Raw genomic sequence first — 12,982 nt, forward strand, 5'->3', positions numbered from 1 at the left:
CGGTGCCGATAATCCGAGGTAGGGACACATTCCGGGGACCAGCCCTGACCGGCCCGAAGATTAGCATCTTTGCCCCTGCCCAGGGGATTAGCACCCGGACCCCGACTTGGGGCATTAACCTAGTGAATTCGCACATTCCACAGCTCTTCCGAGTGGGATTGGCTGGGGTGGGGGGCGGAGGGAGAAGGATAAAGTGGACCCTGCATTTCAGGCTGCACCGTCCCCCACACCCAGTGCGGAGTTCCCCACCCAGACCAGCCAGCCCCCCAGGAGTCAGGTCCAGCTCCCGGGGCTCGTCTTTTCCATCCCTACCCAGCGGCTCCCTCTTCTATCGGACCCCTTGTCCTCACCTGACCCGCCACCCCCACCCCCTTCTCGGCTCTTCCTCCAGCCCGGAGGTTGGGGGAGAAGGCGCCGGGCAACCCCCAGGCTGGGTGCCCTGCACAGGCCTAAAGGATAGAGTAGGGGTCGCAAGGAAGAGGGTCGTGTGAAGCCCGCCCGGGAATTAGGAGGGGCGGCGGCGCTCCCGGGACTGCCCTCTCCCGGGGACAGGGGGCGCGGCACCCTCGCCTTAGGAAACTAAGCAGCGGAGCCGCGATCCCGCTTCTGACCAGCAAGCACTCCCCTCGCCTCCCCATCCTTCTCCCCAGACATCGCTCGCCCGCGCCCCAGTCTCCGCCCTTTCCTCCACTTCCACTCCCTCCCGGCTCCGAGTCCCGAGTTCCCCCTCCTTCCCCCTCCCTTCCCCCGCGGCCCGGGCCCTCCCCCGCCGCCCCCTCTTCGCTCACCCGCTCGCTCTAGACTTCGTGCCCCGGGGACCTTGGGGGTCTCTCCCCTGGCTCCGACGCCTTCGCGCGCTCCGAAGGGACGCCGGGGGCCAACATCGGAGCTCGCCCCGCCGCTCCCAAACTTCTCCCAACATCAACTTCCCCCGGCCCGGAGTAGGCCAGCCCCCTGCGTGGCGCGCCTCACGGCGCACCGAGCTGCGGACCCCGGCCCCAAAGGAATTGACAGGCGGGGAGCGGGGGCCCAGACCCGCGAGCGGAAGCGCGCTTCCAGGCACCACCAGGCACCGGAGCCCCGCGTCCGGGAGGCGGTCCCCGCTCTCCTGCAAGGCCGCCGCCCGGGCTCCCACGCGCCGGGCTTGGGTGCCGCGGGGACGCCGTGTCTGGCCCCTTGGAGGCACCGCTGGGCGGAAAGGAGCCCGCTCACTCTGGGGATTCCAGGCAGGAAAACGGAGGCACGAAGATGACAAGGAAATTCGGGACGGAGAGGCTGAAATAGGAGTGTATCGGGCTAAGAATCTCTCGCGCCCGCCGCCCCTCCCCTCCAGTAATCCCCAGCACCTCCACGAAAGCCCCATCTTGGGGGGGAAGGGCGGGGTGGGGGGCGAGAGGGGTGTTGCGGGCTGGAGGTTGGATGCCCAGTACCCTGAGCTGGACTTGACTTCCCCAAAAGCGGGAACTTCTGCCCGGGAGAGATTCCCTGCGGTGACCTCCGTCCTTGAACCCAATTCATAGCCATCACCTGTCATTTAAAAATCTGTGTGTACTTCTGGTTTTCTCAACTAAATAAGTTCTTCAGATAAGGAATATACTTTCCGCTTCTTTTCTATAGTCTGCCCCTGGGTGAAGCACAGAATCGTGAACGCACAAAAACGTTCAGATGTAAACGAGTTAATTAATACATGTTTAGCACCAACTCGGGTTCCTGCGCTACGTGCGGTTTGGGCCCCATTTCGTTCGGTTCACAGCCCTCAGAAATGCAATCATGAGACAATGAGAGAGCAGCGCGATCACATCTATAATCACCTCCGTACGGGATGCGGTCAAGGCTGCTGCATCTGTCTGTGCGTCTGTCTGTTGAGGGCGGTAACCAACCTGCCAGCCTCGGCCACACCCTGGCTGGGCTCGGGCTCTGGAGACTGGCCTGGGGTTGGGGGGCGGGGAACGACTCCAGCCGGTTTGCCTGGGGAAGCGAGCGACCGGAGTCGAGGGCCCAGAGAACAGAAGGGTCTTCGGTGAACGCTAATTCCAGTTTCCAATGGGGCACACCTGCCTCTCGGCCCAGCCTTAGGGTCAGCTGGTCCCCGTAAAGACATCATCACGAAGAGATGGCTGGGAGCCATTCCCCAATCAACGCTGCGCTCACCAGATGGCCTGGAGAGAAGTGGGAACCCGTGCAGAGGTGGCCACGAGGCCGTTGAGACCTTGACACCATCGACCCGGTCAGAGCCGGACCGCCTGGGCTCGGGATCTAGGCCACCAAACCCCAAACCTCAGAGAGCGCCCCACCCCCAGCCCTGCTGCACTCTGGAATGTGTCGTCCCGGAGAGGCCTCTTTCAGAAGAAGGTGGTGGTCACGGAAAGAAATTAGAGCGGAGCACACTGGGAGCGCGGCGCTACCCCGGCGCCCGGAAAGCGGATATGTGATGCTTCCTGGGACTTGAAGTCCCAGGGTTTGCCTCCACAGGGAACCCGAGTCCCGGGCAGCCGGTGCCGCAGAAAGCTTAAGCGGAGCCTGTTGTGGTTTGTAGTCCTCTGGCGGCTAGGGCCCCGGGATTACTGGGAGGCCTGGCGGTCTTAGGACTACAACCTCCAAAAGCTCATGGGCAGGCGGGAGGGCGGGGCCGGGCTGGAGGCTGGGGTGCCGCCTCCTCTGCATTGCCGGGGCCAGAATATTAAAACGGAGGGCCCACAAGGGTCCTCGAAGCGGCTGCGATGCAGAAATACGAGAAACTGGAGAAGATTGGGGAAGGTAATAGGACCACGAGATGTTCTTGCAAGATCTTCTGCATTCCTTGCATCTCTGGCTCCTCTACCATCAGCAATGCCCACAGACTCCGACCTCAGCACCGGCTGCAGCCCTGGCCTCGAGCTCCACACTCCGTGCAGACAACAATCCTCCTGTTAGCATTTCCTGCAGACGCCCCCCTCCCAAACTTAGCACTCCCTGTAGGCCCGACCTCCGGACCTCAGCACTTCCTGCATTTCCTACCCTCAGCACCACTTGCACAACCCCCTTCCCCCCAGCCTCAGTTCTGGCAGCAGACCTCCAACCTCAACATTCCTGCCAGCCTTCATTCCTCTCCCAGACCCCTGCTCACTATTTCCGGCCCCTCTCAAAGCACTGCCTTCATTATAGACCTACCTGGCAGTCACAGCCTCTCCCTGCTGTGGACCTCTTGGAGCCTCTGCAGGCCCCTCTGTGCCACGTCCCCACTCACAAAGCTCCGCCACGCCCGGCTTTCACCCTGATTCTCCTCTTATTCCTCCAGGCATCAGAACACACTCCCATGATACCTCCCCTCTTGGGAAGGACTTCTTGGGGTGGGGAAGGATGCCCCATTCTTTCCCTCACCCCAACCTCCTTCCACTAGGCACCTACGGAACAGTGTTCAAGGCCAAAAACCGGGAGACTCATGAGATCGTGGCCCTGAAACGGGTGAGGCTGGATGACGATGATGAGGTAGGACTGGGGCATCTGGGCGGGGGGGCAGAGGGGGGGGTGATTGAGGGCCTAGGCTGGGTGGGATGTGACTGTGGCCCACCCTGCCCCCTCCCATGTGTAGGGAGTGCCGAGTTCTGCCCTTCGGGAAATCTGCCTACTCAAAGAGCTGAAGCACAAGAACATTGTCAGGTGTGTAGGCCCGAAGGATCCTCCTTGCCTGTGTGGCCATCCGGTGGAGGTGGGGGCTTCAGCGATGGACTGGGCTGCTAGTGGGATGTTAGGAGCATCCTTGTGGACCTGCCTGCTAAGCCCTCCCTTCTCCCTAGGCTTCATGATGTCCTGCATAGCGACAAGAAGTTGACTTTGGTTTTTGAGTTCTGTGACCAGGTGAAAGTGGGACTTGGGGGACAGTAGCCTTGGGAGGATATAGGGGCCCAGACTGAGGTTAAACTCTGTCCCATTCCCCCACTCCATCCCTTTTTAGGACCTTAAGAAATATTTTGACAGCTGCAATGGTGATCTAGATCCTGAAATTGTGAAGGTGAGGGGACTGGTGTTCTGGGGTCTCGTGGAGGCTGGGGTTCGAGTATACGTTCAGTGTACCTGCCTTTGAGCACCAAGCTCAGGCCCTGAACAGAGATGCTCTGGGCGTCAGGGACTGAGAGAATCCTGTGTTTACTCTCCAGGAGCATTTTCCCATGATTTCTGACCCGACAGTAATGGTCTCAGTGACATGATTTACACTTGAGAGATGAAAAAATGAGATTCAAAGAGAGACATTATTCGTTCAACAAATACTTACTGAATGTTTTGCTGTGCGCCAGGCACTGTTCTAGGCCCACGACCAAATGCCTTGTCTCAGATTCCAAGGGAAACAAATGCTGAATAATAATACAGCACAATATATGTATATGTTGACTGTTATGATGTTGGTGTTCGAATGAGGCCAGGGAAGGGAGAATAGTGTGGGCCGGGAAGGTAGGAAGGTGCACATGGCTGTAAGTCCCCCCATTCATTGTTCATTTCTAATATCCAGCATAATACAGAATAAACCCTTGATAAAAAATGAGTGGTGTGTCGCTCAACTTGGTGCTAAAAGTCCAGTGGGCACGAAGCAAAGCAGAGGGTGAAGAGGGCAGTTGGGCACAGCTTCCCATCCAGAGGGTCTGACGCCCTCTTCCCTGCTCCTCCCCCAGTCATTCCTCTTCCAGCTGCTAAAAGGCCTGGGATTTTGTCATAGCCGAAACGTGCTGCACAGGGACCTGAAGCCTCAGAATCTGCTCATAAACAGGGTACCTCTTGGGGAGAAGGGGGGAGATGGGGGAGACTGGAGCCAATGTCTGAACGATGAGGAAGCCGGGCTAGAAGGTGGGACCACGGAGCTAGCCTTGACACTGTTCCTCCCATCTCCCTCAGAATGGGGAGCTGAAATTGGCTGATTTCGGGTTGGCTCGAGCCTTTGGGATCCCTGTTCGCTGTTACTCCGCTGAGGTGAGCGGGTGGGTGGGATATTGGGTTGAGGGAGGGCTTCCCCAGTGAGCAGCTCTCTCAGCTCCTACTCTAGGACCCAAAACATTACTCTCTCCTATCTGAGCCTCCTCCCCCCAGCCCTCTAAGTGGGGGGTCCCTGTGGGTGGGGTCTTTTCCAGGTGGTCACGCTGTGGTACCGCCCACCGGATGTCCTCTTTGGGGCCAAGCTGTACTCCACGTCCATTGACATGTGGTCAGCCGGCTGCATTTTTGCAGGTGACGTGCTGGGGGTCTGCAGAGGCACTTTCTCTCCCCTTTGAGCTGACAGATAGGGTTTGGAGGGTCCCCTCTGGGGCAAGGAGCAGGGCCATTGGGGCTGGGGAGTCTCGGGAGTGAGGGTTTCTTCATGTGTCCGCTCCTCTCACCCTGTCCTCTTTCTCCCAGAGCTGGCCAATGCAGGGAGGCCTCTCTTCCCCGGCAACGATGTAGATGACCAGTTGAAGAGGATCTTCCGATATCCTTCCATTCCCCTTCGCCTCGAGCCCTCTGGAAGGGGAGTAAGGAGCCTTGGGCGATGGGCTGGGTCAGCATGGGAGGGGCTGTGGGCTTCTGAAGGTCAGGGATGGAGGGCAGAGGGTGGGGAACACCCCTGGTTGTCACAGTGCAGCTGCATGCAGCCAGCTGGAAAGAGTGTGACATGTAGACAAGAAGGTATCCCTGGGGGAAGAAGCCAAGAGAATGATCCTCCAGCTGCAAGGTGACTCCTTAGGACCAAGGAGCCAAAAGGATCAGCAGGAGGGTCTGTGGGAGTCGGGGGAGGCTGGCCGGTCCTCAGTACACAGACATCAGGGTTCCCGTCCCAGCAGAAGACGTGTGTATCTGTAGCGCCTGGCCCACGGTAAACACCATGCAGGTGGGACTGAAAATGAGAATCCCATGTGCTGGGACTGCTTTTGTCGTGAGCTGGTGGATAAAGCGGGGCGGGCAGGGGTGAGTCTGAAGAATCCTTCCTGGGAGAAGAGCCTCGCACCCTGCCCTGTTGCACAGCGTGATCCTTGACTCCCTGGACACACTGCTGGGGACACCGACTGAGGAGCAATGGCCCGCCATGACCAAGCTGCCGGACTATAAGGTGTTACGGGGGGTGGGGGTCATGGTTCAGCGGTGGTCCTTATTCCTCAGCCCTAGCAGCCTCCATGCCCCTTACCTCTGGTCTGACTCTGTCTGTCTCCTACAGCCCTACCCGATGTACCCGGCCACAACATCCCTGGTGAACGTCGTACCCAAGCTCAATGCCACAGGCAGGGACCTGCTGCAGGTGACTGAGAGCAGGGGAACTGGGGGAGGGTGGGGCTCTGGGCAGCTGGCCCTGCCTGACCCTGCCACGCCTCCTTCTTTGCCTCCAGAACCTCCTGAAGTGCAACCCCATCCAGCGCATCTCGGCAGAGGAGGCTCTGCAGCACCCCTACTTCTCCGACTTCTGCCCCCCCTAGGCTCTGGGACCCTGGGCCGCCAGGCTGGGGCCTGGCCTGTTTTCAGCCCCCTCCCGGGAGGGGAGGAAAGCAAGGACGCACAGTGTGCTGAGCTCCAGCTGTGCTGGGCCCACGAGGGGGGAGGCGCCCTCGCCTGGGTTCTCTCTCCCTCTACAGACTTTATTTAATTTCATAAATTGGCTCCTTTCCCACAGTCTGGCTAATGTGGTGGTGGGTGGCTCTGAGAGGGTGGGCTTGGGTTGGGGTTTCTACCCCGCTTCACCACCACATGCAACCCTGTCCTGTCCCACTGTGCGCTGTACGTGGTCCTGGGCTGGGGGCTGAGGGCTGAGGGCTGGGGGCAGGGGGCTATGACTCTCAACCCAGTGGCTGGGCGCAGGGCAGTGCTGTGCCCACACGTGCTTATGTGCTTGTGCACACCACTTTCTCGGCCCAGGAGGGCCCGTGACTAAGGGCGTAGGCAGCCAGTGTCTGAGAGCTTCCACTGGAACAGGAGAAAAGGGCCGGGCGTTTCCTTGTGGTTCTCCATATCCCATGGGTGCCTGCCCTGTCCCTTCCCTCTTCATCCCCCCCCCCCATACCTTGGCCTGCAGGCTGGGACAGGAGAGACTCAAAGATGTAGTTAGCTCAGGAACACCTCTCCCTGCCTACTTGTCAGTTTTCTCATATTTGGGGTTGCAGGGAAAGTGGGCTGTGGCTGGGCGTGTCCTTACTAGCAGAAGTGAGGCCGGCCCCCTCACCCTCTCAAGCTGGGGCCTCTGCTGTTGAAGGGGGGCCGGGGAAGCAAGAGCTCTTCCCATGGAGACAGCATGCTGAGCCTGATCCCATATGTGAGAAAAATAGTCATGATCCAAGGCAGGACAACAGCTTGTGTTCTTGGAAGTGGGAGATTCCCTCTGCCTGCTCCCCACTTCCCTATAGTCCCCCAATGGGATTGTCCTGCCACTGACTCCTGTCTGCCTGCACACCTGGCCTTGGGCTCCATTCTCTCTGAGATGTCACACTGAAGCTCATTCCCGCTGAGGTACAAATGACTGGTGCCCCCTTATTACTCTTCTCTCCCAGAGAGACATTTGCAGGCTAATTGGGAAGCCACCCACGTTTCAGACACCATGTCCTTAGATGATGGCTGGCAGAAGTCTTGTGCCTGACTGAGTAGAGCTGACCTTGGCCTGACTGGTCTGCCCGTAAGAGGAATAGCTCAGGCTGATGCACTAGAACTTTATTTGGGATGAAGGTGACAAATAAAGAGCAGAGCGTGCAGGCAGAGCGTGTCCAGGATGTTGAGGCTCGGCCCTGAAGACGCAGACACAGGTCTAGAGCCGTGTGACGAGGTAGCAGGTGCGGTGGGAGGCGGAAAGAGTCCTGGTGACGGCACAGGGAGGGGTGGAAGGCCTGCTGAGACACAGACCACAGCGCTGGGACAGGAGGCCTCGGACCAATGCCCTGCCCTGCTCCTGCCCTCCTGGACCTGAACGCCACCCTCTGGACTGGACCTGCCCCATCTCCCTTGACCTTAGGGTGGCATTTTGTGTTACCTGGAGCCTAAACTGAGATTGGGCACTTGATTTCCATGGCTGCCCAAGCCCTTCCTGAAAGCTGTGGGAGAAGGGAAGAGGGTCAGAGGGAGGGGAAGGCTCCTCCCACCCAGGGACCAGCCAAGTCCTGCATGCCCCTCCCCGCCGGGCTTCAAGGGGACGGGGCAGAGCATCCGGGTGGAGGTGGCAGGGGAGGAAGAGGGGGCTGTTACCAGATGGGTGCTGGAGGGCCTTTGGGAGCGCTTCCGGTTCCAGAAGTATCCCAGGACCCTGTCTAGGAACACCTGGGGGCAAGCAGTGGGGAGGTGGTCAGCCCACACCTCCTCCTCTTCCCCCCACCTCCCGGGTGGGTCCAGGGCTTCCTTCCCTCTCCCAGAGCTGGGCCCAGGCCCACCTCGCAGAGGTAGTCCAGGATCTCGAGGATGGTGAGCAGGCTGGCCCCGATGAACAGCCCCATCTGGCCCCCAATGTCGCCTGTGGAGATGGGGTCATTGTCGGCTCACAGCCACCTGCTCTGTGCACACCTCCCCAGGGCACCCTGCACACACCTAGCAGCTCTGACACCTCATAGGCCTTCTTCTGCTCCACTGTCTCGTAGTTGAGGGCCTCAAAGAAGATGTCCAGCACCAGTACGTTCTCCCTGGAGTAAAGGGGGCGGGAATGCTCACTGGACACCCCCTGGTGCGCGTTCCCTGGTATCTAGGAGGGACATCGTCACCCCAGTTTGCAGAGGACACAGCGTCAGAAACGTTAGGCGGCTAGTCCAGAGCCCCGTGCTGACATGCAGGCTGGTGGGTGGGCACAGGAAGGCCTGGTTGGCCCGGGGGAAGGCGCCCGCCCCGCCCCGCCGGGCTCACGCGATGTAGGCCTCGCTGCGGTTGTATTTCCGGGCCAGGTAGCGGGCAGCAGCGCGGCTGGGCATCCGCACCATAGAGAGCTCCTTGGCGTAACGCGTGATGGCGCACGGGTTGGGGCACACGCACGAGTCCTTCCGCAGCATGGCGTCTGCGGGCCACAGTCATCTGGTCAGGGCTGCCTGCCCTGTGGGGTGGGGGTCCCGGGCCCAGCGCGGCGGGGGCGGGATGCAGGGAGCTGGCCCCTTACCCAGCGTCGGGTTGGCGCAGTCCTTGTACTGCTGCGGGCTGCACACCGGTGCGCTACCTGGGGGACCAGATGGGAGGGCGTGTGTGACAGCTCAGGGCTCCTCCCAGGCCCGGCCCCGCCCCGCGGCCCCGTGTCCCCTCCCCCACTCCGTACCAGGCATGTGCATCATTCGGCAGCCGCACTTCCGAGCCACATAGCGGGTTTCGCAGGCCAGGCGACACCCCATTAGACTATAGGGAGGGCTGGGGCCTGGGCTGGGGCTGGGGGGACCCAGGGGACCAGCGGGTTCTGGCTCAAAGTCGGGGTCTAGGGATGCGGAGCTGCAGTCGCCCCAGGGTGGTGGCAGGAAGCTCAGCTGTAGAGGGTTAAGGAGGCTTGGGGAGAAGCGGGCACCCAGGGAGAATGTGAGTGGTCACTGCGGGGTTGAGGCCCTGGGACAGGTCTGAAGAGCTGCAGGTTTGGGGTCTGAGTGGTGTGGGCTGAAGGAGGGGGTGGGAGCCTTGGTGGGGGAAGGAGGGCTTCACCCAGGCAAGGATACTTGCTGCTGCTGGCAAGACACAAAAACCTGGTAGCCAGGGGCTGCCCCAAAGCCCAGCTGGTCGATGCTAGGTGGCTCCTCCTGGGTGTGGATCTGCACTCGGATGCCCACCTCAAAGGGGGTCTCCTCTGTGAGGGGGGAGGGGACCTGAGGCCTGGGTTCCTGGAGGCCCTGGCTGCAGCCCCTCTCCCCAGGCCTGTGATGGGCCAACCCCGCCCGCTCCCTATTCATAAAGGAAGGACATGCTTCAGGTCCCTTCCCAGCACCTCCTCTCCTTCCCAGAGCCTTTTGCACCCCACCGGTGGCCACCCCCTAGCCTCACACGCGGGATCCCCTACCCATGTCCTTCCACACGGGCAGGTACTCGTCCTGCTGCACATCCAGCATGATCTCCAGCCCATTGCCCGCTCCGCCCTTGGGGGTGGTGAGAAGCTCTGCCCCATCCGCACCGGAGTTGAAGGTGTAGCACTGACCCATCCTGGTAAAGATCTGGGGGTAGCAGACGGGTGCAGACCTCACTGGGGAGCAAGGGGCAGCCAGGCAAGCCCAGGGCCATGGGACCGCTCCCTTCCCCATCCTCTGTTTGGATTTCTTCTTTGAACATGGAGGCCCACATCTCAATGCCCCCCATCATACAGGCGCATGTAGTTGGACCCTCATGGGCTCCCATCACGCCACCTTCTCACCCCTTCTATCCGCAGCCGAGGGCACCAGTCCACAGGGCAAGTGTTTCTTTGGAAGCTGGGGTAAAAAACAGTGGGTCCCAGTTGCTCCCCTCCAGGACTGGCAGAATGTGAAGCAGAGGGAAACCAGCCCCTCCCTTGCAGACAGAGGAGTCTTCTGCCCTGAAATGGTCCGGCCCCACTTGTATCCCTCCACCCCCAGTAGTGGGGTTTCCATAGCCCAGACCTGAGCCCAGAGCCAGCCTGGGTGAGTGCCCACTCTGGAAGGTGTGACCTGGCACATCTAGTCCAGCTGAGTGACAGGGCTGGTCTCAACAGAAAGGTGGGTATTGGTCAGGTAGGGGCCTGCATCCTGGCTGGGAAGGACAGGGTCCCAGGGCACAGGTGCTAAGATCCCTGGCTTTGGGGGAACCTGGGCTGCGAAGACTGGGATGGCCAGCCTTGGGCACTGCTGGGTCTCGGTGGGACAGGGTGGGTGGCCAGCTCACCGCAGTGAAGTTCTCGGGCCCGCAGGGTCGGCCGCGGTAGCGACAGTCCAGCAGCATGTCCTCCAGCGTGTGCCCAGCCCGGGTGTAGAGTCGGGCCATGTCGAAGGTGGGGCTGGGCATGAAGCCAGGTGGTGTGGGGGGCTGGCCCAGCGCGCGCAGGAAGGCGGCGTGCTCAGAGGGCTCCAGGCCTAGCAGCGAGGGCCCGGCCCAGTGCAGGTCATTGGGCGTGAGACGTGAGCGGCGCAGCGGGTTGATGTTGCACAGGGTGATGGCCGGGAAGGTGAGCTGGTGGCTTTCGCGCTCGTCCAGGGCCGTCTCGTGATGAAACTCCCCATAGTAGCGCACCCTCTCTGCCACCTGGTAGAGGAAGGCAGCCATCGACAGGAGCATGGCCACGGCCCACAGCCCCCGGCGCGGGGTCAGGCTTCCTTGACCAAAGACATGGCTCAGCCCATGTAGCGTGCAGCTGCTGGCGAACACACTGATGTCCGAGGCCTGCCGCCGGGCCTCCTCCGGCCCTGAGGGGGGCTTCATGGCCCCCGCTGAGGTGAGGGAACAGAGAGGGCTGGGGTTGGTGGCCAGGCTACAGAGGCTTAGGAGCAGGAGAGGGTCAGCCTGAGGTCTGGGAGGGGCTGGCCAGGCAGGGGACAGTGCAGTGGGAGGCAAGGAGAGGAGCCACACCTGAAAGGGAGGTGGGGAGGCACTGGCCTGGCTGGGTTGGATGCAGTGACCTGAAGGGTCCAGCTGGCCTTGTCCGGGAACAGGCTGTGGCTCCACGGGCCGGGGCTGGGCTGGGGGCTCCGCCGCTGAGCAGGTAGGGTGCAGCCTGCGTGGCGAGCAGGGCTGGTCTGCTGCTCTGCTGAGCCAGAGCTGCCGCAGAGGATTGGGTTTCAGCAGTGAGGGGCATGGGGGCTGGCAGAGCAGCCTGGGGGGTGGGGAGGTCCCTGGAGCCCCAGGCTGAGCCATTAGTGCAGCATGGGGGGCGGGGGTTTGTTGAGGCCAGAGGCGCCAGCGGGAAACCACAGCAACCCTGGTTGGGCTTGAGGAGAACCCAGAGATAATCGGGGCTGGGGGTGCCCTTGGGGCCTCTGGTTTCCCAGCTGCAGTCCCTGTGTGTGGGGCTGAGAGTCAGTCACTGGCCCTTGGCCTGGCTCCTCCCTCCTCCCTCCTCCCTCCCCACTAACCTCATCATGGGGGGGACGGGGGGGGGGGTGTTCATTTTGCAAAGAGGGGAGTTGGCTCTTGACCAGGCTGGAAGGTGGTGGGGCGTTTGGCATTGGCCATCTCCTCCTTCTGAGCCCCCAGTGTTCCAGCCTGCACCAGATGGCCCAGGCCTCTGCAGGTCCCATGTCCTGGGGGTGTCTCTTGAGTGACCCTCTTCCTGCCCCCGCCCCCGCCCCCGCCTCATGCCCTCCTGCCTGGGAGGTTGGTCTCTATCACAATGAAAGTGGGCTCACCTGCCACACTCCCAGGTAACATAGTCCAGTTCCCAGGTATGACATGGTGTTCTATGATTTCACATCTTTTTTTACTTAACATATTCTGGGGACCACGTGATATCCGTACCTGGAAAACTTCCCCATTTTTAAATGGCTGCATACCCTTCCATTATGTGGACACACCCTTGTTGATGTCACCGCGTCCCTGATGAATCCCGGGGGTTTCCAGTCTTCCATTACAGTGTGCTCAGCAACACTAACTCCCAGAAACAGAAGTGCTGGGTCAAGAGGCAACTTCATGGGTCATTTGATGCCACAAAATTCCTGGTGTAGGAGTCACACCATTTTGTGCTCCCAGCAGTAACACGGGAGTGTGCCTGCTTTTTTGTGAGCTGGCGGGAGGGCCCTGGGCCACGGAGCTGGCACATCTGACTGAACAAGTGTCAGAGGATCCAGAGCCTGTGGGGCAGTGGGGCATCTCCCAGCAGCTGGAGCAGGCACCTCCAGAGAGCAGAGCATGGCCTGTGACGCCACTGCCTGCTGGCCTGATGGATCAGGGTGTCTTGGGGACCCAAGCTGAGGGCCCCAGGAGCCAGCCCGGTGGATGGGGAATGGGGAAACAGATGCTGCACTGGGGGCCTGAGAGAAAGCAGGTTTTTATCTCCGTTAACTCACTGAAATCTGTTTCTACTTCATCTCTCTCCACAGAGCATTTGAGGCCACTGGGTTCATGTTGGTGGGCTCTTGGCTGTGAGTAGAAGAAACATAGTTCACAACAT

General features: G+C 60.8%; 3 protein-coding genes across 5 annotated transcripts in view; 1 reads left to right on the forward strand and 2 right to left on the reverse strand.

The window, feature by feature from the left end:
- The window catches only part of SLC4A2 (solute carrier family 4 member 2), a 17,066-nt gene extending 14,714 nt beyond the window's left edge, over nt 1-2,352 (reverse strand). Inside the window, exon 1 of one of the 3 annotated variants that reach the window (XM_014466386.2) lies at nt 2,152-2,352. The gene's annotated coding sequence lies outside the window, so the exon portion shown is untranslated. Of the gene's footprint in view, nt 1-788; nt 862-1,811; nt 2,100-2,151 lie in introns of those variants that run through there. The other 2 variants (XM_023764540.1, XM_006101006.3) reach the window with 2 other exon arrangements.
- A 263-nt stretch (nt 2,353-2,615) lies between these two features.
- CDK5 (cyclin dependent kinase 5) lies at nt 2,616-6,606 on the forward strand. Its single transcript, XM_006101015.3, has 12 exons — nt 2,616-2,757; nt 3,380-3,468; nt 3,572-3,639; nt 3,777-3,837; nt 3,935-3,991; nt 4,647-4,742; nt 4,867-4,941; nt 5,100-5,196; nt 5,365-5,434; nt 5,992-6,052; nt 6,158-6,238; nt 6,327-6,606. Exons 1-12 carry the CDS (start codon nt 2,721-2,723, stop codon nt 6,411-6,413), a joined length of 879 nt encoding a protein of 292 aa, XP_006101077.1. The 5' UTR covers nt 2,616-2,720; the 3' UTR covers nt 6,414-6,606.
- Nucleotides 6,607-7,623: 1,017 nt separating this feature from the next.
- Nucleotides 7,624-12,934, reverse strand: ASIC3 (acid sensing ion channel subunit 3). Its single transcript, XM_023764548.1, has 13 exons — nt 12,366-12,934; nt 11,446-11,634; nt 10,765-11,306; nt 9,932-10,082; nt 9,594-9,721; nt 9,209-9,410; nt 9,056-9,112; nt 8,809-8,956; nt 8,500-8,591; nt 8,346-8,425; nt 8,164-8,235; nt 7,952-8,001; nt 7,624-7,808 (listed from the first exon to the last, which is right to left on the reverse strand). The coding sequence occupies exons 3-13, from the start codon at nt 11,296-11,298 to the stop codon at nt 7,730-7,732; spliced, it is 1,593 nt and encodes a 530-aa protein (XP_023620316.1). The 5' UTR covers nt 11,299-11,306; nt 11,446-11,634; nt 12,366-12,934; the 3' UTR covers nt 7,624-7,729.
- Between the last annotated feature and the right edge of the window lie 48 nt (nt 12,935-12,982).

Source organism: Myotis lucifugus, unplaced genomic scaffold, assembly GCF_000147115.1.
Source record: "Myotis lucifugus unplaced genomic scaffold, Myoluc2.0 scaffold_336, whole genome shotgun sequence".
NCBI lineage: Eukaryota > Metazoa > Chordata > Mammalia > Chiroptera > Vespertilionidae > Myotis > Myotis lucifugus.

Coding starts and splice junctions, on each gene's coding strand:
- CDK5 (XM_006101015.3), top strand. CDS start 2,721: ATGCAGAAATACGAGAAACTGGAGAAGATTGGGGAAG. Junction 3,992..4,646: donor TAGATCCTGAAATTGTGAAG/GTGAGGGGACTG, acceptor CTCCTCCCCCAG/TCATTCCTCTTCCAGCTGCT. Junction 5,197..5,364: donor AGCCGGCTGCATTTTTGCAG/GTGACGTGCTGG, acceptor TCTTTCTCCCAG/AGCTGGCCAATGCAGGGAGG.
- ASIC3 (XM_023764548.1), bottom strand. CDS start 11,298: ATGAAGCCCCCCTCAGGGCCGGAGGAGGCCCGGCGGCAGGCCTCGGAC. Junction 8,957..9,055: donor CTGCGCCAACCCGACGCTGG/GTAAGGGGCCAG, acceptor TGTGGCCCGCAG/ACGCCATGCTGCGGAAGGAC. Junction 7,809..7,951: donor AATCTCAGTTTAGGCTCCAG/GTAACACAAAAT, acceptor GTGTCTCAGCAG/GCCTTCCACCCCTCCCTGTG.